Source organism: Cyprinodon tularosa, unplaced genomic scaffold (genome assembly GCF_016077235.1).
Source record: "Cyprinodon tularosa strain WSP-4 unplaced genomic scaffold, ASM1607723v1 ctg346, whole genome shotgun sequence".
In the NCBI taxonomy this organism is placed as follows: domain Eukaryota; kingdom Metazoa; phylum Chordata; class Actinopteri; order Cyprinodontiformes; family Cyprinodontidae; genus Cyprinodon; species Cyprinodon tularosa.
In genome coordinates, this window is record NW_024039059.1 from 1,976,034 (window position 1) to 2,003,304 (window position 27,271).

The 27,271-nt window shown below is 38.9% G+C and overlaps 1 protein-coding gene across 3 annotated transcripts in view; it reads left to right on the forward strand.

Moving 5' to 3' along the window:
- LOC119789752 (transcription factor SOX-6-like) overlaps nt 1-26,508 on the forward strand; it is a 169,002-nt gene extending 142,494 nt beyond the window's left edge. For 2 of the 3 annotated variants that reach the window (XM_038294811.1, XM_038294810.1), the window contains 4 exons: nt 11,031-11,139; nt 11,972-12,142; nt 15,720-15,933; nt 24,642-24,984. In XM_038294811.1, coding sequence (XP_038150739.1) covers nt 11,031-11,139; nt 11,972-12,142; nt 15,720-15,933; nt 24,642-24,984 — 837 coding nt within the window. Of the gene's footprint in view, nt 1-11,030; nt 11,140-11,971; nt 12,143-15,719; nt 15,934-24,641 lie in introns of all 3 variants that reach the window. The other variant, XM_038294809.1, reaches the window with a different exon arrangement.
- Nucleotides 26,509-27,271: the final 763 nt, after the last annotated feature.

The window sequence follows — 27,271 nt, forward strand, 5'->3', positions numbered from 1 at the left end:
GCCACTGTTTGGTTGTGTCTGGCACAGTCCGGTTCAGTTGTGCCTGCCATTTACACTCAACAGTTATCTATGTTACAGTGCTTGGATGCTTGGACCGATCTCAGCATGGTTTCAAAAGAGTAGTGTAAATGGGACTTACTCTTAGACCCCTGCTTCAAGGTTTTCTTTGTGGTTGTAGCAATTTGTTGTACTTCCATTGTCCTTTACTTATCTGCACATTTTTCTTTTAACCGTTTAATATCAACAGGACTTTTTTTTGTCCGCACAGCTGCTCACTGCATATTTTTGGATATGGCCCCGCCTTGTGCTTTTACCCAAATTTTTGCTTCTGGTGTTTAATCTCCACAAATTGTTATTTACCTGATGCCCAAATAAGCATTAAAAACTTTTTTTTCTTTTAAGTGATCCAGTTAGTTTTTTGAGCAGATTTCCTTTGCATAGCTGGTAACTAGCCCTAGGCCTGATGTCCAACTGACTGCCATGTATAGGTTTTCTTGCCACAGCATATCTTTTGAAATTACCTCATCAATATACCTTCAAGTGATGCAGGACCCTGTTGATGAGCCCAATCATTTTAATCTGGTGAATGGCAATAGGTAAACACCATACACTTCCAAAAGAGTCGGCCAAAATCAAGCTTGTTTCATCAATGCGGCCCTGTTGCTGGCAAGTGCAGCTAGATGATGAGTTCCCGTCACCACTGATTGGGGCTGGAACAACTAAATACCACAAACAATTGCAAATGATTTGACTCAGAAGCAAATAAAACACCCTAAACCAGCCCCAAATCTGTGTGCTAAAAACCAGATGTTACCAAGTATAAGTACTAGATTTTTGGCCAGTTTTAACGACCTAACACTTAATACTAATGTACCACCTCCAACCTGCGTTGGGGATTATTTGGTTCCCTCCTGGAGCTTTAGTATCTTTCTGCCTTGTTCTTAAACATTCTTCCAGAGACGGCGACACACAACTCTGCCGTTCTAAGGCCCCTTCATTCCTGTGGCTCATTTTTCTTTTGTATTACCTTGGCTGAGTGTCCAGGACTTCTCCTCAAACAGAGCCTTGGTCTGAGGAATATTCATGGATGATATTTGGTGTCATTTGGCTCAGGCTGCTGCTGCTCTTAAGAACGTCTCTTTTTTCTCCTCTCATCTCTATGGCCACCCAGAAGCCAAGAACTTTGAAGAGGGAGCAGCTGGGCCAATGACAAGTGATGGTTTTGGCGTGTTAGCGTGTGTATGTTTGTGAGCTTGCCTTGACTATATGGGTTTGCCTTTTTTTTGATAGATCTTGTTAACATTAGCCTGTGTCCTTGTGTGTGTTTTTGGCCTGCAGGAGGTCAATTAAAAGGTGTTTTTTTTTTTTTTTCTTTTGAGAGAAAAAGCCTCCTTGTCTAGAATTTTGTATCCAGTTTCCATTCTCCACAGTTTGCAGAGCTTGTCCTGTTGATGGGATTTTTTTTGCCAATTTTAATGTCTATTCAAGAACTTTGAAGCTATAAAACCAGCTTTGAAAGTAAATATATTTTCTACAGCCATTAAAATAGGTTTTATGTATAGTTTCAGAAAGCAAAAAAATATTTTTCAGCATTATATGCAAGTCTAGCTAGTTTGCTTTTGAGATAAATAAATGAGCAAGAAATTCCAAACTTTTGTCACTTTAAGGGTGGAGCAACTTCAAAAAGTAAACTGCCTGTGATTGGTTACATTTCAAGAAATCCCACCTCAGTGCCGTTTTCTTTCTAGTTACGGCTAGTAATGTCAGCAAGGCATCTTTCGGCTAATAGCTGTTCTCTTCTAGTGTAGAATTTTGACTTCATATGCATCCATCTCCGTCATCAAAGACGTCTTCATCAACTTGAAGTCAAAAAATTTATAAAAATGAACTCAAAGCCTCACTTTTTTGCAATTAACAGTGAAGCTAATGTTAGCTTAGCTCATACGAAGTTAATAATTCCACATGAATCATTTTAGACAATATTGCTACTAGTGTTAGAACACATTCATGACTATCAATGACTTTACTTAACCAACTTTTACCCTTTAAAAGAACAGCTATTAGCCTCAAGATGCTTCACTAACATTACAAGCAACTAGGAAGAAAATGTAGAGAAGGAGCATGGATTGAGGGTCGTGCGGTGTTAAATCTGCACGCATAGAACGCTTTAAATGTACGTTGAGATTAGTACAAGTAGTAACAACGTTCACACAGAAAAGTGTTCTTTGGAAAAATACTTTTATATGATGTGTTTTCTAAAGAGAAATGATGGGATTTTTGAGTTTCTCATGGTTCAGTCCACCATTCAGACTTGATCAAGATACAGATTTGCCACAAACAACATTCTCTGCCCATCTGGAACTGTTATCTCTTCTGTTGTCTGTCTCTTGGGCTTATTAATGGAGCCTTCATACCAAGATCCCATATCCACGGGAGAAAGTTACATCCCAAACATCTTTAATCAGTCTGAGCAGCCCATCATGGACTCTAACGATTATGGTGACTCTCCTGTGCAATTGATCCCATGTTGCTTAAAACCAAGCAGATAAAAGGGGAGGAGGGAACTTATAAATATTTTAGGGGTGGAGACTTTGAACACTCCAAGTAGGTCATGATTGGTGCGCTCTAAGGCTGGTTTATTTGGAGTCTTTTAGACTTGTTTGCTTTGCCTCTTTAGGAGGAAAACATTTGAAATCTGAAAAAAAAAAAAATAATATATATATATATATATATATATATATATATATATATATATATATATATATATATATATATATATATATATATATAGTTATTTGCTCCTTATAAGTCATTATACCAGTAAACACTAGAAAAAAATACTCATAAATATAAATTATATAACAGCTGCAGATGAATTCCTAATAAAAGTTTAATGTGAGTTGTCTACTGCAGGACCAGAGATGAGTTTTTGCTTCAAAGCGATTTTTTTTTTTAAGGTGGGTGGCTTATACAAAGAAAAGTGATGTGTTGCTGGAACTCTGCATTTTCGGAAACATTTTATAGGAACCAAACCAAAGCAATGCAGTTATTTAGTTTAAAGCTGCAAGCCTACAAATAAAAATCTCATAGGGAAAGTTTCAAAGTGATTGTTTCCTGTTTAAAGATGTGGGGATATGTTGTCATGTTGTTGTTCACCACCTAACAACAGGCGCTAACACACTTTTATTTTTCTCTCAGATGTGAACGCATCAGTATCTAAATCTGGACCAACGGTTCTGTTCAGTTCTTATTTTATTATTTTGTTCTCCTTTCCCCCTGAACTCACCAAAGGCTTTCGCTGTGTTTTAAACAATTCATGGATGGAACTTGCCAAAGACCCAAAAGTGTGACTCACCACTTCCACCTCAGGAGGCAAGAAAAGCGGCACTTTTTCTTTACGTTGGACTGCCCTTTATTTTCTGTTCGCCAAATAAGTTTCCAACTCAGTTTCTTCCCCTTGAATGTTCAGCCCAAGCCCTTTTGTTTTATGACACTGCACTGACAGCACATTTGTCTTTTATTGAGAAACAGGGCAAAAGCTGTAATTGATATCTCAGTGTTAAGTGTTGAGCTATTTATTGCTCCCGCCAATGTAGCTCAAATGGAGTAACTGGACGGCTACATGAGTGAGTATATTTATCTCATCCGTCTTTTCGTCACACAGCATTGACTATAAAGACACTTCTCTGAGAAGTTAAAGGGATTTCATCCTTCATGTCCTGGCTCTGTGCTGGCCTTGGCCATGTTAAGGTCATTATAGTTACAGACTACAGGCCTGGCCAATTAGTGGCATTGTTGAGTATCACCTTACGCTTACGTTGCTTCCAGCTGGCCCGCGGCTGCCAGAGCTCACAGAAATAGTCTGTGTTGTACTGTGTGGGTGTGCACATATATATACAAAATAAAAAAACTTTGTACACGGTTGTTTTTTATCTTAGCAGTCACAAAGCATTCAGAAGGTCCAAACTGGGCCTGTAAGGCATTTGAAAGACTTATTATGTGATGACAACCTGGAATCAGTCATTTGTTGTGTGACAATATAAGAACAAAGAGCCATTTAGGTAAATTAGTGCAGGTCATAAATAATTGGTGTTCATAAGATGGTTAACATGGACACCGATGTACACTGTAAAAACCAACCTATAAGGTTTACTCAAAATAAGCAAATGTAGCAATCAGTGGCAGGTATAATAGATTTGGGTCCTGAGGCGAAGACGCAGAGCCCTATGAAATGAAGAGAAAACAAAAATTAGTTGAGGTATACAGATACAGACATCTGAGCAGAACACATATGCTTTATTTGTTTTAACTTTTCTCCTTTTTCCAGTTCTTTTTTCTCATTCCTTCCATTTCTTCCCCTTTTGTACTTACTTCCTGTTCTTCTTCCATCTCGTCTTCCTTTACATTTTTTAACCCCTTTTTTGTCAAAGTCTTTATATTTTCTCCCTTTTATACCTAAAATCTTATTTGTGAATCTTAGTCTTAGCAAATGTTGCTATGAGATTCATATTCACCTACTGAAGAATTCCCAAAGGCTGAAAATTTCTTGGAAATTCAGCGTCGTGGGAACTGCTACTCAATATAAAGACGGCATAAGGTTTTAAGAAATTTCAAACACTCTGACACTGAGCTGCAGTGCAATGTCTAAGACCGCACAGCAGTTGTCACTCCTAGTGGAAGTGGGTCTTAAGGGTTGGTTATACTCCCGCAGCATTTTGTAGTAGTGAGCTTGTCGCAGGTATGACGCAGATATTTTTGATTTATGCCCAATATTGAAGCGAAAAGGGGCGGGGATCCAGGTGGAAAAAGGGTCCCAGCGTTCTCGCGCACCTCACTCTTCTAGCTGTTCCATGTTCACAAGTCGTTTTCCGCAATTTCAGTCATACAGACAAAACAAGCCAGTAAGGTACCAAACAGAAAACACATATGGTATAGCGGATGTAGATCTGACCAATCAGAGGTCTCCTGTACAGCAGAGGATCTGTGGAGGGAGCAGGGACGTCTCTACATTCACTGCGACACACACGCAGACGAGCTAAAATCGAAGTATAAATCAGCCTTAAGGTGACATTGGGTGTTTATTATTGAGTGACAGCTTAGAGACCTGAATAAAATATTCCTACTATAGGTGTTGCATTTAGGAATTTTAAACGTATTATTTTTAACATTACAGTGGGGCAAAAAAGTATTTAGTCAGCCACCAATAGTGCAAGTTCTCCCACTTAAAAAGATGAGAGGCCGGTAATTTTCATCATAGATATACCTCAACTATGAGAGACAAAATGAGAAAAAAAAAATCCAGAAAATCACATTGTCTGATTTTTAAAGAATTTATTTGCAAAATATGGTGGAAAATAAGTATTTGGTCAATAACAAAAGTTCATCTCAATACTTTGTTATATACCCTTTGTTGGCAATGACAGAGATCAAATGTTTTCTGTAAGTCTTCACAAGGTTTTCACACACTGTTGCTGGTATTTTGGCCCATTCCTCCATGCAGATCTCCTCTAGAGCAGTGATGTTCTGGGGCTGTCGCTGGGCAACACGGACTTTCAACTCCCTCCAAAGATTTTCTATGGGGTTGAGATCTGGAGACTGGCTAGGCCACTCCAGGACCTTGAAATGCTTCTTACGAAGCCACTCCTTTGTTACCCGGGCGGTGTGTTTGGGATCATTGTCATGCTGAAAGACCCAGCCACGTTTCATCTTCAATGCCCTTGCTGATGGAAGGAGGTTTTCACTCAAAATTTGACGATATATGGCCCCATTCATTCTTTCCTTCACACTGATCAGTCGTCCTGGTCCCTTTGCAGAAAAACAGCCCCAAAGCATGATGTTTCCACCCCAATGCTTCACTGTAGGTATGGTGTTCTTTGGATGCAACTCAGCATTCTCTCTCCTCCAAACACGACGAGTAGAGTTTTTACCAAAAAGTTCTATTTTGGTTTCATCTGACCATATGATATTCTCCCAGTCATCGTCTGGATCATCCAAATGCTCTCTAGCAAACTTGAGACGGGCCTTGACATGTACTGGCTTAAGCAGGGGGACACGTCTGGCACTGCAGGATTTGAGTCCCTGGCGGCATAGTGTGTTACTGATGGTAGCCTTTGTTACTTTGGTCCCAGCTCTCTGCAGATCATTCACTAGGCCCCCCCGTGTGGTTCTGGGATTTTTACTCACCGTTCTTGTGATCATTTTTACCCCACGGGGTTAGATCTTGCGTGGAGCCCCAGAGCAAGGAAAATTATCAGTGGTCTTGTATGTTTTCCATTTTCTAATAATTGATCCCACAGTTGATTTCTTCACACCAAGCTGTTTACCTATTGCAGATTCAGACTTCCCAGCCTGGTGCAGGTCTATAATTTTGTTTCGGGTGTCCTTTGACAGCTCTCTAGTTTTGGCCATGGTAGAGTTTAGAGTATGACTGTTTGAGGTTGTGGACAGGTGTCTTTTATACTGATAACGGGTTCAAACAGGTGCCATTAATGAAGGTAACGAGTGGAGGACAGAGGAGCCTCTTACAGAAGAAGTTACAGGTCTGTGAGAGCCAGAAATCTTGCTTGTTTGTAACTGACCAAATACTTATTTTCCACCATATTTTGCAAATAAATTCTTTAAAAATCAGACAATGTGATTTTCTGGATTTTTTTTCTCATTTTGTCTCTCATAGTTGAGGTATATCTATGATGAAAATTACCGACCTCTCTCGTCTTTTTAAGTGGGAGAACTTGCACTATTGGTGGCTGACTAAATACTTTTTTGCCCCACTGTAAATACTGATTTTTTTAAAAGCCATTTTGTAGTTCCCATGGTTCCTAAATGCAACAGCTTTCCAATATTTCCTTCAAGCGCTTAAACTGCAAGTCATAATCGCATAACCTATTTAAGACCTGCCCACGCAGTGACACAGACATCAATTTGAAAAAAAAAACAAACAAACAATTAAATGAAATATTTAATCTCAAAAGCAGTTTCAAACATTTCTTTTCAATTTTTAAAACGTTCCAAATAATTTTCAGCTTCAAAAACATCCTTTTTGGACACATTTTATGGCTACAATTTAGCTCCATACTTTCCATCTTTGGAGAAATTTCTCAGCCATCAGAGCATAGATCTGGTTTCACCAGCAAAGCTTCATTTAAGACTCTGAACAGTTTTAAATCAAATATATACTAGGTCTGCTCTTACGCTCAAATTCCCCTTACCCCTTAAATTTTTACATAATGGTTTTCATTTATTTCTAAAGATTCACAACCTACAGGAAGCATAAATTTTGGGCTCTTACATTTAATATGGCGCCTACTCTACAGAAAGTCTTTTGTCTAAAATTGGGCCGCGTGCTTAAAGGTAAAGCAGAAAAGAGTCAAAGCAAGAAGAGCAAGTGGCCTGTACCCTTTCTGCTGGAGGAAGAAAATGTGGGCTCAGATGGATAAGAGGTCTGATTAAAGGTTAAGATATTTCTCCATGTGATGACTCAATAATATATGTGGATATAATAGATGTATGCAACGTAACTCAAGGTAACACCTGTAAATAGACTAGTAAAATACTATCAGCCTCGAGGGATGTGTAGGCGAGAACACTTAGTTTTGATTTGGAGAGATGAAAAAAAATAACAGCAAAGGTTTAGAGACAATTAAGAAGAAGGAAAACTTAGGAAGAAAGAAAGGTAAGGGGGACTGAGGAGGTCGCCAAACTTGACTGGTCCAGGAGGAAACAGTAAACTGCTCTGGGTCAGCTGAAGCGACGCTGTGCTGGCAGCACGCTGAGCTGTAGCTGTGGTAATAAGCTCAATACAGTATGAATTAAAAGAAGTAGACAAAAAAAGGAAACAGTCCAACACACAGGGAAAAGTTTGAGGCGTTGCCGTAGCAACAGCAGTAGGAGGCAAACGCCAAGAACAGGAGAAACCAAGCAGAACAAAAAGAGTCGAGTGACTCTTAAATTTAGAAATATACATTTGACAGCAGCGTATTGTCAGGCCAGTGGAACCAGTGATGAGTTGAAACGGCTGCTCTGAGGTTTTTTTTTTCCTTTTTTTATTTTTACCAGATTAACGTTTTCAGAGTGAGTGTTGCACTTCTTTTAGACTGTTCTCCTTTTTTTCCTCCCCTCTCGTTTTTTGGTGCATAAGCTCCATAACGAGAGAGAAAATGTCTATTACTGTGCTCCAAAAGGCAGTGGTCCAGTTAAAAACCAGTGAACACGCAGGCCAAACCTATTTCAATCTCAACTAAAACAAAGGAGGGACAGCTCCTTATTGCATTTGCCACAAGGACTTTTAAGAAAAGCAAAAAAGGAGACCAACCACGAGGAATAACTTGAAATGTTGACAAAGATCTGCTGTTAATCTGCCACTTGGATCTTCCAAACTCCATTGATGCCGTCTTGGTTAATTTACTAAAACCCCAACCCTTTATTTTTTTAACTTTTCCATTGGTCTCCTCCTATTTACCACAGAAGAACATACGGCTCCAGCTGCTTAACCTGTTTAAAAATTATGCACTATAGAACATCTGACATTCAGCTTTTAGAGGGAGGTTGCCAAACTTCTTCTCACCACATCTTCAGTAAAAGCATCATCTGAGGGCGGCCTTCCACAATCAGCCTCTTGGCAAAGCTTGAGTCTAACAAGAGGTCCTCTGTGGACTTGAGTGCCTATTCTTCTTGAAATTAGTTTTCCATTCCTTACTTCATCTCACTCCGCCATTCCCGCCCTCTTCTTTTTTTTCTCTTTTCTTTTGTGCTTTGTTAGGAGGTTGCTTCCTGCGGTGAGCGTGGCACTGCCCGGGCACATGTTCTGTGGTAGGCCTGATTACAGCCCTGCTGTAGTGCTGACATTGGCCTGCACCAGCTCCTCATCTTTAAACACACACATACGCAGTCTTTCAGTGGGCCCTAAGTTCCACCAACTCTGCCAGCAGCTACCGCGGCATGACTTCACCCGGCAACCATTCTTTGCGTCAAACAAAATGCCTCTGTCACCAGAAAAAGAACGGTAGCTCAGAGGGAGGAGGAGGAGGAGAAAGGGCGAAAAAGAAAGAGAGGGGTGGGGAAGGAGAAAAGAGCGTGGATGTGCGGTGGCTGTGTGAAGGATTTGATGTTTTCGGGCCACACTTGGGGATAATTTTAGCCAAGAGGCCCCCAGATGACAAGCTGCTCTGAGAAGGTCTCTCCAAAGTGGAGTGGCAGGCAGATTGGCAGAATTAGAGCAAGCACAGAATTATGGGAAGATGGAGAAGCAAAAAAACAAAAAACAAAACAAATGTACAGTCTGTGTGCATGGCGGCCAAATGAGTTTCCTTTTAGTATAGAAATACAGAAAAGTGGGTAACACACACTTTAGAAAAGAGAAAACCTTTTTAGCTTTTTGATTTTCTAAATAAGAAAACAAAAACTGTTAGCTCTATTACGACAGTATATTTAAAGATGAAGACTTAGAATCAGAAAACGAAGGCAAAGTTAGATTTTTAATTTTGGATTCACTGTCCATGACTTACACCTTACATGCTGATCTCACTGTAGCTCCATAAGGACTGTTTTCCAGCAAACCCGTGCAATGTCATCGTTTCTGCAATGAAGTTTATTTCATGCAACAGTTTAATGCAAAACGTCTCTTTGTGTTTTACGTACTGCTTCCTATATAGGCGGGTAATGTGTAGGGAAAACTAGTTGTTTCTCATTTTCCGTTACTCTGTTCTTCTTTAGGATATTGGATAACATCTTGTTTCCAAGTGCGTTAATTTCTCTATCAACAGGAAAACTTGATGGCTGTCATGTACACGGTGCTTTTATGTTTGCTTATGACATTAAAACCAATAATATGGAACATTGTTGGTATTTGTGTTCCAGTCCCAGTTAACCTTGTTTATTGAATGATTGAGATGCCATTTTGGAACCATGGCAATCCTACATCACTGTTCTGAGAGATCAGACTGGGTGCTGGCCTTGTTGGAATGACAGCTACCTTAGACGAATTGTGAAAAATGTCGGCTGTGGAAAGACACGCAATCCAACAATTTTGTAGGAGCAAAAACACCGACTCCGGTCTTACCGTTGCGGTGCGGTGGGTGCGGCGCCGCAGTGATTCCAAGTCATTAAAAAGACGTAAACCTCTCTCACCAGCTGCTGAGCTGTCCGGCTGCGGTTACAGAGACACTCCGGCGCTGCAAAAAATTCCGCAAGAAAGCTATCCTTGCGGCGTGCCAGAGCCCTCCGCAACAAGCTCTCGCAAATATCCTTGTTTGGGCCGTGTTATCGCGTGAAGTTACGTGAACTCAAGTGAACTTCTGTTAAATCTCCGGACCTGTTGCCGGAGCCGCAGAGCCGCACCGCAACGTAGTCAAAAGGGCGGTGTGAGAGGGGGTGTGCGGGAGTTGCGGTCTCCGTCGGCTCGGTAACCGCACCGGAGCCAGTGTGAGCAAGGGGTTATGAGCAGCATGACCAAAGGCAGTCGTACTGGATTACTGGATTCAATTAGCTGGTAGCCTAAATAATGTTGGGAAAGCATCCTAAGGCTCTTGTTTCATAGGATTTTTTTATATACTCCTAAATGCATTTGATCACTTTTAAATTCTTTATCAAAGATGTATTTTAAAAAATGTACATTTTTTTCCTTTGTACCAGATGTTGTGATCATTGCATCTCTACACCTTTTTGTCAAACTGCAAGTAAACTCTGCAAGAATGTCAGTGGGCTGCAGCTCAGAAAACAATGTGTTCACTCAGTCAGCAGGTCTGGGAGAACATAGATCCAATATCTGTACTGGAAAATCTCTTGCTCCTGCAGGCTGTGTGCGTGAAACTAAGCCGATCTGTGGCTATCAGATAACCTGTATCCACCACAGCTTCTTGTTAAATCATCATATCTCAGCTGAATGACATTATCTTTTTACATTGCTAATTTCAGGCATGAAATATAAAAACTTGAAGAAAACAGGCTTTTATAACATTAAATTTTTCATATTTCTAAAATGTTGAGTTTTTGCTTGTATCAAAAGCCTCTAAGCAGGTTTCATGTCATTGCAGGAGAGGCTGCATTATGAGACTCTGAGCCAGCACCTGGGGAAGCTGGGAGAGGATGCAGGGAAGATGGTCCATCGAGTCATTGACCTGACTAGACCAGAGGATCTGGATGGTGGGTGTTTTTTTTTTTTTTTTTTTAACCTCCATTCCACTCTTTACTTTACTTTCTTTGCCCACCCTAGGGTCTTTTACAACCGTTGATCAGTTTCTCTTGTTTTCAGATGAGCTTTTGTTCCACCCTTGTTACTCAAAAATACATACAGATCTATTAAAAATCCAATTTAACCAAATATAAAAGGAAAACAGTCGTTTTTATTGATAATTTCTTTGTAATTCAGTTGCCGTCAACTTTGCTGAAACTATGCTCCCTGCAGTTTAAATTGAAAGCCAATTTTTTTTTTAAAACACTAGATTATATTATCTTCTTAAGTCTCCCATTTATTTTCAGGATTAAAGCCAAAGTCAGACAGAGCTTCAGTCCATTTTAATTTGTCTAAAAAATGATCAGAAATGACATTTTAAGTACACGGTATCTCATACGGTTTGTCCTAAACGTTCCACAGAACATAAAATATTCTCACTAAACGTCGCCTTAGAACACTCCAACCTCAGCCCACCTGTTTCTCATAAAGCACCACTGTTTACAAGAGATGAGAAGCTGAGGAGTGCTCATCGTGATTTAGTTTAGAGGCAGAGGATAAACACAGGAGCCTGGGGACTGAGATAGTATCAGTAGGGAGCAAACTGACTACAGTGCGCGATATTTGTGTCAAGATCTGCAAGGCATTTGAGAAAGACCTCACTAGAATGGTGTTGTTGGCTTTTGTTTTCACAGCAAACTAAAAAAGAAAAAAAAAACAATTCAGGGTTAAATTCTTTGTTTTATATTGTTTTTTATGATGAAAAGATGGGAAAGCATATGTGCTTATTTTGTCACCCCTTAGGGAATACTATCACAGAGGCGCGAGTGTTCAGAGAGGCACGCGGCAGGAACAGCAGCGAGCCCCACATCAAGAGGCCCATGAACGCCTTCATGGTTTGGGCCAAAGACGAGAGGAGGAAGATTCTGCAGACCTTCCCTGACATGCACAACTCCAACATCAGCAAGATCCTGGGTGAGATTCTCCTCCCCTCCCTTTTCTCAAACAATAATTCCTTGACTCATTTTCCTTTCAAACAGGACTATTAACTCCTTTAAAGAACCAGTTAATACTAGATATGCACGGAGAAACCATCTATTGAGTGAAATATGGCGTTTTTTTTGCTATGTCTTGATCTGGTTGGACAATTTGGAAATCCAAGAGGCTGCAGGGTTGTGTTTTTCACAACAGCCTTCAGTATGGATGTTAGGTTCCCAAAGTAGGGGGTCAGAACCCACTTAGGAGGTCACTAGACACCAAGTGGAGCGTCGCAAGATAGTTCTCACATGCACTGGGATGATTCCTGAGGTATAATGTATGGAAATAAATGGGAATGGCCCATGAGATAAGTAAGTGTAACATTTATTTATTTACATCTAATATATGATTCAAATATATAATTTACTCATAAAATTCACAAATAGATCATTGAACATGGATATAATTACCTAATTATATTGGTATTTTGTGGATCACAGGCTGAAATATTTTGGAAGCCCTGCTGTAACTGAGGGAAGATTAATTTTCAAAAGTATAGCAAATGAGAGGGAGAGTTTATCTGAACGGTACAGACATGTTTGTGATTCATTTACACTGAAAATGAGAGTAGGACTTTCAGGTGATCTGCTTAATGTTTTTGTAATGCTAGCGTTTGTAAATGCGCTAATTGCTAATATATTTTTTTATTTAATCATGCAGTTTATTTATCATCATACTGGAAATACAACACAATACATGCTGTGTAAGTACACCAGCTATTTCCAAGTTGATGAGTGAAAGTGTCAAAGATTTTAAAAAGGGGGCCTAAATTTTTCTCGAGTACTGGATATTGGCCAGATGTACTTATGAAATGGACAACATACGGGTTAATAGTAGATACACCATAGAATATCTCAGTGTAATGATTACACTGTATTTACTATAGAGAGCAATATCCAGTAATTAATCAATACATAAAACATGGGCGGCGCTAGACGAGGGGCCAACAGGGCCCGGTGCCCCTATAGAACTGGTCACAGCCCCTGCACTGAAAACTTAAACTGTAAAATTTAAATTTTAAGTCATTTATTTCTTTAAATAGGTATGAATAGCTTTGATTAAAGCAGATATGTAAAAAGAAATTGTAGCTGGAATAAAAAAGAAAAATAACAATTTTATAGTATCACTATATCAAGTGGATATTTTCAAATTATTTTGTTTTAAGGGCCAAACTCCTCCTTCCTTTGGTAGATCATCTTATTTCTGTGCTCAAATAGAAAAATAGAAAAAAATTTAAGAAACTTTTACCTATTTTAGGTCAGATTTTGCAGTGTAATATTAAAGGTATAGTGGAGGATTTTTGCCCGCCCTATCCACTTTAAAATAAACAGTGCACATCCCTGTACCCGCTCCCAAGAGGGAACGCCTATTAAACACGTGCAAGAGCATGCACAAGCCCATTTCTCCTCGTGCACGCTGTGTTTTAAAGTTGATGTTTGCATCGCTCACACAAGCTTACTTTCCAAAACAAGATTTGCAATTTTTTGCAATGTCAGACTCACCACTGGTAAGTGAAAATGGCGACCAGCACGTAGGACATCCTTATGTAAACATATCACCAGAATGACTGACAATTTAAAGGGACCACTTATTTAGATGATCCACCCTGAAAAAGAACATCCTCAACTATACCTTTAAATAAGTTTCATATTACTGTATGATATGTGTTCACAGAAAAGACTATTCACCTATTTGTTACTTAAAATAAATTAATATCTTGTTAAAGATTGGCTCTGTGTACTCACTGACTCACTCAATAAACTAAAAAATGCCCCCTTGCTTGATTTTTTTGTGTTGTTCTTTGCCCCTATTAAAAAATGAGATTAAACACACATTGCTGTGAGCTTAGTCTTTAGCTCGCACAGGAAGATGGAGAGGGAATATGACATTTTTCCTTTTTCATCAATCTCTTTTTCTCTGGACCTAATGCAAAAACTTGCATTTTAATCACTTTTTCCCTTTAATAATTCGATTTTTATTCTTAGTGCTATAGATGTACCCAGGAGTACTGGTTGGAATGAGGCCACATAGTTTATGGTGTAGTTTGTGAACAGTCAGGTACATTACAGAGGCATTGTGAGAGTAGTTATGCTCGCTAAGCCTCAGGAGACTGAAAAAGTGGAAAATCGTTTAGTTAGACCACGTTAAGGAGTGTATGAATTCTTTTTGGATTATCACAAGCTTTAAGAGATGGGTTGGGAATGTCATACACCATATGATATTACATTATGGCAAAGAAGGTTAAATGAGAATGAAAAGTTCAGAAAGTAGAAGATAATGTCTTGACTTAAACAACAATGCAGCATATTTAGATAGTTTAGTTCTACGATGATCGATATGTCTTTTTAAAGTTAAGGAACTCCTCAAAATACATCCCCAAAAAATTAGTAGAACTGCCTCTTTCAGTATTTTATCCAGTGCTAAATCCAAGTATTATTAAATTCCTTTTGTCTGTGGTATAATAGCTTCCCAAAACTGGTGGTAGCATGTCAAAGCTTTAGAAAAATCTGGAATTCGAACATCAGCCGCATTATCCAAAAATGGCAGTTTGCTAAAATCATCCCCCCGCACTGTATTCCACAGTTCACAGGGTTTCCTACCAACAAACTGCAGATTATGCGAGGGGCTAAAGTGCTCTTCAACCAGTACACAGAGCTCCTCTGTCACCTTGACTTGTGTGATGGATGCATTCAGTTCAAATCCTTGGGGATTCTGACCTCCTCCACACAGATATCCATTCACCCTGCGCTGAGCGTAACGCTTGTTCATGCTTCATTCCTAAGGCCTCCGATGTTCTACACAGAGTCAGAGCCAGCGGAACGTAAATGCTGCTCCTGAGCCGTCAACAAAATGCTCTTTCCTGACAGGTTCTATGGTGTTGACTCAGTTTTGACTAACAGACATCATCCTTTATGTGACGAAAGCTCTGTGAATAAGCCTTCTGGGTCGTTATTATTCTTGTGTAATGAGACTCAGAGGGGGAAAAAAAGGAGGAATTGTGTACGTGTATATGACCATACATATACAGTCCATGTCCTCCCAACATTAAAAAAAACACAGCTGGCTTTTTGGGGAGAAGGTGGGTGGCAAGCTTGAAACAAACTCCCCTCTGTTTCCTGTGTCACAAAAGTACAAGAAAAGTTTGTGATAAACCTCGATAAACAGACAAGCGAGGCTGAGTGTGTGTAATCAAAGCGCTTCACAGATGTGCTGTGTTCCCGCAGTAAGGGCCTCGTCCACTTGTTACTGAGGTCCTCTTTACTAGGAAACAGTAGAGGCACAAAATGTATCATTCTTCTTGGGCTAAGGGCGAGCAGACAGGAATCCACTTCTGGTTTTAAACAGCCTCTAATGCCTAACAGTGGGTCATCACATTCCAAAAAAACACACCAGGACATGCCTTCAGTTAGCTCTCCTTTACCTTAAACTTTATAAAGTGTTTTTCTACAGATATCTTATGTGTAGAGTTAACTTTGTAATGGGGAAAAGAATAATAATAATAAATGTGTTTCAGGTTCTCGCTGGAAAGCAATGACCAACCAGGAGAAGCAGCCGTACTATGAAGAGCAGGCCCGCCTGAGCAAAATCCACTTGGAGAAATATCCCAACTACAAGTACAAGCCACGGCCCAAGAGGACCTGCATCATCGACGGCAAGAAGCTGCGCATCGGGGAGTACAAGCAGCTGATGCGCTCACGGCGTCAGGAGATGAGGCAGTTTTTCGTGGGGTGAGCAGAGCTTTTCATTCTGAAACTTGAGGTGACTGAGGATTGGTTGATGAACAAATCATTTCATTCCCTACTTGAAAATAGAATAGAAATAAAAATGCTATTTAATTCGCTGCTCTTGCTCTGTCATTAGATTGAGAATGTGATAACAGTGGGTAGAATTATAAAACTTAACATAATTTAATCTTTTTAAAAGACCATCATTTATCCATACTGCTGCAACATAATAACACCCTAATATTATTAGCTGTTTAGATTATGTTATCTATAATATCTAAGTTCTTAGCTCTGTGACAAAAATATGGAGAAAACTATTGTCTTGCAGGGTAATATACATTAATAACACAAATCCAACAAGTTAAATTAGCTCCTTAAAAGGAAAGTTTAGAGATTTCAAGTGAGGGTTTTGTAAAAGACTATCAGTTTTATCTTCCATACAGTAGATAACGCTATCTACTTTCCTACCAGAAGTGGAAATCTAAACCATTAAAAAAAAAACAAGTGTCACATTGACTATGATGACATTTTTGAGAGATATTAATCAGTGGCGGCTGGTGAAAAATATTTTTGGTGGGGCTGATATAGCCTAGTGTATGTCTCCAACTAATCCGGAATAAGAATTCAAATAAACAATTGGACAATACATACAATTTAACAGTAATGATTTCATTTACTATATAATAACAGTAACAGTGATGATTTGGGTCACTGTGACGGGGTTCTTTGGCCTCCAAGAATCCAGTCTCAGTCGGGTTACCGGTGTTGTTGATTTATTGAGCTCAAAAACTCAAAACAGGGGGCAAAAGAAACTAAACATGTACAAGATACTCTGGGCCTCAGCCTCCCTCCAGTTACCAGCAATGTAACAAAGAAACAGAAAACAAAAATTGCCGCTTTTCTTCCCACAGCCCTCATTAAATAGTTTAAGACCCTCACCTCAGGCTCTCTTATTTCTGATTTCTTCTCATTAATCAGTTTTGTCCATATATTACCTCCACAAACAATTGATGTACAAAAACAAATAATTTTTACAACTTAATTCTTTTACACAGATTCATTGACTTATTCAATTACACCAAACTGGGTTTGAACCCAGCAAAGACGCAGCCAGACTGAAGATGACAAGTCCCCATAGCATAAACACGTACACACCCACATACCCACACACACACACACACACACACACACACACACACACACACACACACACACACACACACACACACACACACACACACACACACACACACACACACACACACACACACGGCTAACCCCAATGAAATATTAAGTGTGCACCCTCAATACGCAGCAGGTAACCAGGACATCTTGTGTGTTTTAAGTTCATGGAGCTACTGGGCTCAGCGCGAGTGTATTGGTCCTCACAAACACAGTATAACAGGAATGTGTGTGTGGCACGCAAAGTTAGAGAGGTTGTTTTAAGAGACGAGGTGGATTCGTCACAGTCACAAAAACCATGACATGAAATGTTTATATCCTACAACAGGGATGTTCTTCTGGCAAACGGGTAGATAAATAAGGATCTCACCGAATTTGGTGGAAGCTGCATCTCGTTCGTTACATTCGCCATCTTCCCTCTAATTGTCTGCACCTGCGCTTGGGTTCAGAAGCCTGTTAAAGCGCAGTATTTTCAGCGCCCCAAGACCATAAAGTTCCGAGACGCTGATTGGCCATTAAATTCATCTAGCAATAGTACATGATTGACAGATTCTCTGCAAATGTGGGGCTGTCTGATCAGCGCCCCCAGAACAGAGACGGTAGGAGTCTGTCTGTGGAAATCCACAAATTAATGACAGTAGATAGGGAAATGTAGTTTATATAATTTGTTTTGCTTATAGGCAAGGGCGTAGGAATATGTTTACAATTGGGGGGGACACATGTCGGAAATCTGAGATTCGTAAATATTCAACAGAAACATGTCTTAAGTACGCTACTTTAAAAAAAGGCTATTTAATCTTTTACTTTATTCCTTTATAAATGTGTCTTGCAAAAATAATGCATTTAAAATTTACATAATGCATTTGTTCATAAGATGTGAGCATATCACCAAACAAAATGACTGGAGTCTTTTATTAAGCAAAGGGAGATGTCTTTCAAGGTCTTCAACCCTTGGCATATTTAGTGTCCGCATACGCACTAGAAAATCAAATATTTCAGTTGGATTAAAAACAATTCAGTAGGCCACAGAAGTGCAAAGTTTGATATGTTTTATTTTGTCAAACTTGCAATAATGGTCAAAAATGAATTTATATAGATTGACTGACAGAGGGAGCTGACAGTGTGGCTAAGAATTATGGACAGGGCGCTTTGAAGCATCTGGTTCAAAAACGCATTCTAAATCTTTGGTAGAAATCCATCTATCCTTCCATTTTCTGTACACCCTGTCCCTTAGTGGGGTCAGGAGGTGCTGGTGCGCCAGTCTGTCCCGACCTTTGGTAGAAATGGCGTCTTTAATTCCAATTTGCAGTACAGAACAGAGAAAACTACAGAGTTGTCAATGTTGTGTTAATCTGTTTATAGTCTAAAAAGAGGAGCCAGCAGTTTATTTGAGGAAATAAAGGTGCAGAAGTTAATTAGTTGGTTAATTAGTGGTTGTGCAGCAGTTCGCTGCTAAGAATTAAAATTAATTCTCCCTGTGGTTTTAACTAACGATCAGGAGCGCGGCAGGTATAACATCTGTCCATTTCGGCGAATCAAAACCACACAAAAAATAAAAAATCCCAGACCGGGCTAATTTCAACACAAGTTGTGTAAGGTGACTGTTACTCACACTGACGTTTCTCTTTTTTAAAAATCTGAGTAAGTCCTACTGCTGTTTAAGCCTTTTAGTTGGTGGTGGCATTGTACTGAAATGAGATATATAAAAAAAAAAAAAATAACATTTTGGCTAGCGTGGCAAACATCTAGAGAAAGTTAGCAGTTAAATATTGGATGAGTGATCAGCCCAAGACTACGGAAGAGGATTAGGGCCACTGAAAAAAGTTAAGTGATTTTTAAATTTTATTTCAGTTTAATACAGGAAAAAAGTCAGAATTCTGACTTTTTTCTCAGAATTCTGACTTTTTTTCACAGAATTCTGACTTTAATCTCATAATTCTGACTTCTTTCTCAGAATTCTGACTTTAATCTCAGAATTTTGGATCTTAATGTAGATGGGCACCATGAAGGTAGAGATGTGGAGCATTCAGCTTCACTGATAAAGATTTGAGTTGTTTGAGATGGCCAGTGACATATTGGTGAAAAATTACAGAATTAGGCAACTTTTGATGTGCCCGAGGGGTCCCCCTTATAAATGGAAGAGCAGAAGGTCATTAAAACAAGAGAGCTAGTCTCTAAAACAGACATGGCTATGGCTTGATGCTAACATGTTTGTTTTTAAACATACTTTTGTTATATTACATTTGTGTTGTGTTTTCCAAATAGTGTAGAAAATGAATGGTGGGTTTATAATGTTTACCTTTTATGAGCAGGACAGGAAGCAGAGAAGTGTAGCATTACCTCCAACTAGTTAAACTCATAATTGTGAAGTTATTCAACAAATTCCTCAAGTAAAAAAGTGCAACTTTTATTTTTTATTTATTTATTTTTTACCAGATTTGTTGATTAATTTCAAAATTATGTATTCCTTCCAAATTTCCAAATCTGAAGAATTTTTTAAACCAATATCTACATTATTTAACATTTAGTTTGTTTTAGCAGTACTTCCTGTTATATTTCTTTATACGTATATTTTACATTTTCTTGCACAGCAAGCTCAGCAGATTTGAAATTGTGTGCTTGTGTACAAGTAGTAAATCTTTACTCTAAACATATATTCTGGTTATTTTTTTAGTTAGACCTTCTTGTTTTTATATATCTGTATAGTACCCCCCCCCCCCCCCCCCCCAAAAAAAAAAAAAAAACACTGTAAATTGATTAGAAATATTAATCATCTGTCAGATTTCTGAGAAAAAAGTCAGAATTCTGAGATTAAAGTCAGAATTTTGAGGAAAAAAAGTCAGAATTCTGAGATTAAAGTCGGAATTCTGAGATTAAAGTCAGAATTCTGAGAAAAAAGTCAGAAGAAAAAAGTCAGAATTCTGAGAAAAGTCAGAATTCTTACTTTTTTACCCATGTTAAACTAAAAAAAAATTTAAAAATCAGTTAACTTTTTTTTTTCCAGTGGCCCTAATCCTCTTTCGTACAAGACTAAGATGACTAAACCAAAAAGATTCAGTTTCTACAGGTGCTGGTCATAAAATTAGAATATCATGAAAAAGTAGATTGATTTCAGTAATTCCATTTAAAAAGTGAAACTTGTATATTATATTCATACATTACATACAAACTCATATATTTCAGATGTTTATTTTGTTTAATTTTGATGATTACAAATGACAACAAATGAAAATCTCAAATTCATCATATCAGAAAATTAGAATATTGTGAAAAGGTTCAAAATTGATGGCCCCTGGTGCCACACTCTAATCAGCTAATTAACTCAAACCACCTGCAAAAGCCTTTAAATGGTCTTTCAGTCTAGTTCTATAGGCTACACAATCATGGGGAAGACTGCTGACTTGACAGTTGTCCAAAAGACGACCATCGACACCTTGCACAAGGAGGGCAAGACACAAAAGGTCATCGCTAAAGAGGCTGGCTGTTCACAGAGCTCAGTGTCCAAGCACATTAATAGAGAGGCGAAGGGAAGGAAAAGATGTGGTCGAAAAAAGTGTACAAGCAAGAGAGATAACCGCACCCTGGAGAGGATTGTGAAACAAAACCCCTTCAAAAATGTGGGGGAGATTCACAAAGAGTGGACTGCAGCTGGAGTGAGTGCTTCAAGAACCACCACACACAGACGTATGAAAGACATGGGTTTCTGCTGTCGCATTCCTTGTGTCAAGCCACTCTTGAACCACAGACAGCGTCAGAAGCGTCTTGCCTGGGCTAAAGAGAAACAGGACTGGACTGCTGGTGAGTGGTCCAAAGTCATGTTCTCTGATGAAAGTAAATTTTGCATTTCCTTTGGAAATCAAGGTCCCAGAGTCTGGAGGAAAAGAAGAGAGGCACTTCATCCACGTTGCTTGAAGTCCAGTGTAAAGTTTCCACAGTCAGTGATGGTTTGGGGTGCCATGTCATCTGCTGGTGTTGGTCCATTGTGTTTTCTGAGGTCCAGGGTCAACGCAGCCACATACCAGGAAGTTTTAGAGCACTTCATGCTTCCTGCAGCTGACCAACTTTTTGGAGATGCAGATTTCATTTTCCAACAGGACTTGGCACCTGCACACAGTGCCAAAGCTACCAGTACCTGGTTGAAGGACCATGGTATCCCTGTTCTTAATTGGCCAGCAAACTCTCCTGACCTTAACCCCATAGAAAATCTATGGGGTATTGTGAAGAAGAAGATGCAATACACCAGACCCAACAATTCAGAAGAGCTAAAAGCCACTATTAGAGCAACCTGGGCTATCATAACACCTGAGCAGTGCCACAGACTGATCGACTCCATGCCACGCCGCATTGCTGCAGTAATACAGGCCAAAGGAGGCCCAACTAAATACTGAGTGCTGTACATGCTCATACTTTTCATGTTCATACTTTTCAGTTGGCCAACATTTCTATAAATCCTTTGTTTTTATTGGTCTTCAGTAATATTCTAATTTTCTGATATGATGAATTTGAGATTTTCATTTGTTGTCATTTGTAATCATCAAAATTAAACAAAATAAACATCTGAAATATATGAGTTTGTATGTAATGTATGAATATAATATACAAAGTTTCACTTTTTAAATGGAATTACTGAAATCAATCTACTTTTTCATGATATTCTAATTTTATGACCAGCACCTGTATATATGAAAGTGAACTGACAACAAAGACGTTTTAAATAGGCAGCATCCCGACAGACCATTTTACCTCTTTCACAAGTTTCTGACTTCTGTATCGCTGTCTCCCTCCCTTCACTCTCACTCAGCAGTTCAGAGAGGGGAGGGGGAGTACAGTGACGTAACGCTATGCTGCGCCTTCAAAATAAAAGCACGCTAGTAAAAAAATGTCAAAATCTAATATTTTGCGGTACAATTTTTTGGGGGGGACATATCCACCTGGCTTTTATTTTGGGGGGGACATGTCCCCCCCGTCCCCCCCGCTTCCTACGCCGCTGCTTATAGGTACACAGTCTAGAGAGTAAAACTGACATTTATGAGTTAATTTCTAAAAATATATTTTACGTTTCTCTCTTCTTATCAGGGAGGGCGGTGCCCCAGCGCCCCCTATGGGCCGGCCGCCACTGATATTAATATAGTTTTAACTAAAACTTTAAGAATCTATGTTGAGGTTAAGGCTGTGTGCTTCAGTATCTAGCCTGCAGTCTGCTGCTTAACATAACGGTTGTTGCTACCATGCTAACAGTGCATAGCATAACGCATAGCGGAATTACTGTATTGAGGGAAATCGCTCAAATTCTATTGGTTCTCAGATCCCCATCCTCTAAGAAATGCAACATCAGCAGAAAACATGAATGAGGAGCAGTATTGTGTTTTTTTTTTATTGTTCGTCGTATTTTCTACATATTTTTATGTGAGAATCAGTAACCATTGTGAAGCTCTTTGGTCAACTCAGGTTGCTTTTAATGTGTGATATAAAGACATTTCAACTGAATTGAATTTTACACTTGATACAACTCGAAAAATTAGCCTTTCCTAAAGTCGTAGTGAAATTATGTTTAAATGTCAAATCATTCTGGCTTAAACATGGATATAAATGTACTCTTTATCAGACAATATTGTCCCAAAATGTAGAAAATTTCTATAAAAAAAAAAATCCTGTCTTAAAATCTGTGTTGTTGTTTTCGTTATCTTATGCAGGCCAGTTAGTTATACGTCAGCCTGTACATCTAAATTCGGCCAAACATATGTCAATGTTTGTTAATGTTGTGTTAATGTTCTAATTTATACTTTTTTTTTCTTTTACATTTTATTGTTTTGATTATGTTTTTCTGCTGCTGTTCAAATTTCGGGGTTTGGAGGTTTTAAAATCCACTTTAAAATCTACACACAGACAAGAGAATTTCGACATATAGAGAAAAGTATAAAACAATTTTTTATTCTTACAGAAAAAAAGTTTTGTAAAAAAACAAAATAATTCGATGACAACTGATAACTTTATTTGAGGATTTATCCTCTCATCTGTGCTGCACTTTATGGAAGGTCGGAAACCTCCTGTGGCTCCATCTGCAAAATCCTTCAAGCTTTCATTTAAGAACATTTTATTTAAGAGTATATTCGGCGCAGAGAAGGGGAAACAGTGGCATTGTCTTTAATGGAAACCAGTCGAGGACGTGTTTAAAGCCATCACAGCGTTCTGTGTTGGAGATGGATTTACCAGAGGCCGCGGCTTGAATGGGAACGATTTTTAATAGCTTGTCATTTATTAAATCAGGACAATGGCGGGTGCTTGTGGGCAGTGAAACCAGAGACAGACAGACAGAGTGGAATATGAAATGTAAGCAGATGTTTGAGAGGGGAAACGAGAGCGCTGCAGACGTCACCGGCTGAATGCCACATTTTCTGTGTGTGTGTGGTCAAGTAAAAATGAAAAAACGCTCAGGCTCTCTATGCCTGGACTTTCAGTTAGAGCTGCTTTATGGCCCAGTCGACAGAGCTAAACCGGCGACCCCCTAATGTGACGACAAGGGTGATGAAGAATATGGTAGCAGCAGCTAAAGGAGACAAATAAGTGAGAACCGTTGGTTGAGAAAACACAAGTTTTTCCTGCCCTATGTGGTTCGTTTAGGGAGGTTCACAGCAAAAAACATGAAATCTAACTAAGCAATTCCTTTTTAAAATAAGTGCATTTTTTCTTGGATTGAGGAGGTAGGTGAGACACTTTGCCAATGGAATGAGACAATTTACACTTAAAATAAGAAAATCACAATTGCATTGTTTAATTTCAAGTGCAAATTATCCAATTATTTTAATTTAAAGGTAAAAATTCTCATTCCATTGCCAGATCATCTTATGAACCTCCTCAAATTAAGGGTAAATACACTTAATTTTAGGAGTTTTTACTAATTTCTAGATTGTTTTTGCAGTGTCCATACTCCTCACTGGAAAAACGATCTAGAAAAAATAAAAAATGTCTTAAATTAAGTGTATTTACTCTCAATTTGAGTAGGTAAATGAGATAGTTTGTCAATGGAATGAGTATTTTTACTCTTAAAATATGATAATTAGATAACATGCACTTGAAATAAGACAATGCAACTGTGTTTTCTTATTTTAAGTGTAAATTGTCTTGTTCCATTGGCAAGATGTCTCTTTTACCTCCTCTATCCAAGAACAAATGTGAAATTACTTATCTAGATTTTGTTTTTTTCCCCAGTGTTTAATTGTTTTTACTCTCATTCTAATTGTATTTTATCAGGCTAATTTGCTGATGTGAAAAGAGCTTGCTGGTAGAGCTTCATGTTAGGACACATCAGCCCCAAAACTTGCACTGCATCTAATATCAGCAGGTCAACAACTGAGGGATTTATTGGAAAACATCACAATTTTTATGAAACCACCCACAACTTTGTGTTTTTATGTACTTAATCTGGTACATTCTGGAGCCTTTTTTTTTTTTTTTTAAACCTTAGTTTGTTTTTACATTTCTTAATTGTGCGTTTTATTTTATCCCTCTCCTTTCATTGCCATTTTCAGGCCTCAACCCCAGATTTCTCTCGGCAACAGTGCAGGAGGTGTAGGAGTTTACCCAGGCGCAATAACCATGGCAACAACAGCAACACCCTCACCACATCTGACCTCAGACTGCTCGAGCACCTCGGGCAGCCCTGAACCCAACATCCCGGTCATCCAGAGCACATACGGGGTGAAGTCGGAGCCCGGCGGGGGCAGCAACGGAGCAGGGGTCGGCGCTATGGATCTACCCGGAGACCCCGCAAACGGAGACGATGACATGGACATGTACGAGGACTTTGAAGACGAGCCCAAATCGGACTATAGCAGCGAGCACGAGACGAGGGAGGTGGTTAGCGCCAACTGACCACGATGGGAGCGTGTAAAAATTAAAAAGAAAGGGGGAATCCTTTTACACCTAGAGACAAACTTTATTAGAGACCTCCAGGTAAACTATCAGGACATGTTCATGCATTTACAAGGCACGCCCATTTGCTCAGTGAGCGGTGGAACAGTCTCATGACAGGCGCTCCTGTTGAAGACCAGCGGGGGGCCGACTGGGCAGAAAGGGTCCCACGAACACAACCTCAATAATCATTCAGACTTTGACATGACAAGGAGCTGCAGTTTCCTACACTCTGACAATCGTTAAAGGAGCAAGAAGAGCGAGACAAGGAACAAATGTGCAACAAACACATCACACACGCCGTGGAGAGCATGCATTGTTTTTTTTTTGTTGTTTTTTTTTTTTTTTAAGCATCAACAAATGCTCTTTGACAGCTATTTGGTCTTAAATGTTTAAAGAGTGTGTTAGTTTTACTATTAGGATGTATTTTACTTTTTGTGACCCCGTTTTGTTTCAGCGTTCCATCAATCTCCCTGACAGGCTTCGCTGCCTGAACAAACTCTGGACTGTTGGAACTTGACATTTGGAAATTTTTTAATATAAATTCAAACGTTGTGTTTTCTTATAGTCTTACTTTGCTTTCATTTCAACACAGTGCTAAACTCTGTTTTTCTCCCTCTGACAAACTGCTTAGATTACGTTACTGTTAGATTTTTTTTTTAAGAAATATCCCTGCTCAGGTAAGATGTGCCAGCTTGTGAATGTCTTTTTTTGTTTCCATCTAAGTAGGACTTTAAGATGTTCCATAGCTAAGACTTTTCAGACTGTCAGTGAAATAGAGGGAGTGAAATCGCTTATTATGATGATGATGATTATTATTATATTAAGGAAGGAATTACCGGGACATTGTACAGGATTTTTTTTTTCTAATGTGCCAAACATTCATTTTTTCCCCCCCCAGGATGTTCTAGTCTTAATTAATGCAAAAAATAAGAAGTCTTATACAATCAACTTTTCTATCTAACATGATTGTTTTAAATAGATAGCTGGTTCCCCGCCTGATCCAATCATAGCCAGCGCTCAGGGAGGAAATCTTTACATGTCATGTTGGTCCAGTTAGCCGTTCAGACGCATAGAAGAACTGCAGCTCATATTTCCAGCTGGTGTTTTCATAAACCCTGTTCTCTCTCTTTCCAAATCAGTTTGCTGTAAGCACAGTATCTGCTGTATCCGCATTTATGTCCATCCCTTTAAATCGGGCTAATAACAAAGGTACATTTTGGCTCCAGTATTATTTTTAAGGCATAATCTATCATTTTTGAAGTCATGATTTGTTTAAAGGTTATAGGCAGTTGAATTCTTACCTGAAGAAAGCGACTCTCCATTGATATGCATCTATGATAGCAGGAGTCGGAAGAAAGGGTTAATGCCTTGTTAACAGACAAAAAAGGTTAACCCCTTGATGCCTGTTGTCGCAAATACGCAACAAAAAGATTAAACCGTGTGAATCAGCTAGTACAGTGCGTGTTTCGTGGTCTTCTCAGTAAAAAAAAAACTAGGCAGTTAAAAACTGTTTCTTGAAAGCACTTCTGACTGTTGTGTGAAGAAAAAAAAGTAAATTTTTTTCTAGCAAAAATTTTCGAACTAAAGTTAAAGATTTTTATTCCGGATCAGAATATATTATGAAGAGAAAAAAACTCAAAACATGGAACTTGCAATTATAGGCAGTTCTAGATGGGGGGCAAGAGGGGCCAATGCCCCTTTAGATTGATCCCAAATCCTTGCCACGGCCCCTGTACTGAAAACAATGCAATATTTTAAATATATTTTTTTTTTGTGTGTGTGTGTGTTTACCTTGATTTGAGCAGGTAGGTAAGTTAATTTGCAGATGGAATAATATGATTTATGCTTGAAATAAGAAGAAAACAACAAGATAACAACTAGTGTTGCACCAATGCCATTTTTTGGCCCCAATACGATACCTGATACCTGGCTGTGTAGTATTGGCCGATACCGATACCATCTGTTTAAAATTGATGTGTGTGTGTGTATATGAAGAACTGCATACTACTTGGAGGTAAAATAATTGCCATCATGGCTTTATCAAGCTACTGCCTACCTTTGTGAAGCAGGAAAAAGACTAATACAAAGTGAATCCAGTAGAACTTTTTATTGCCTACTAGGAATGGGTGACAATAGTTGAATAATTTTTGGCTCTCAAAATGGTAACAGTGCCCTATTTGCTGGTACTCGCCGATACCAATATCACCATTTTAGTGCTGGATCGGGACTCTGTCCGATACTGGTA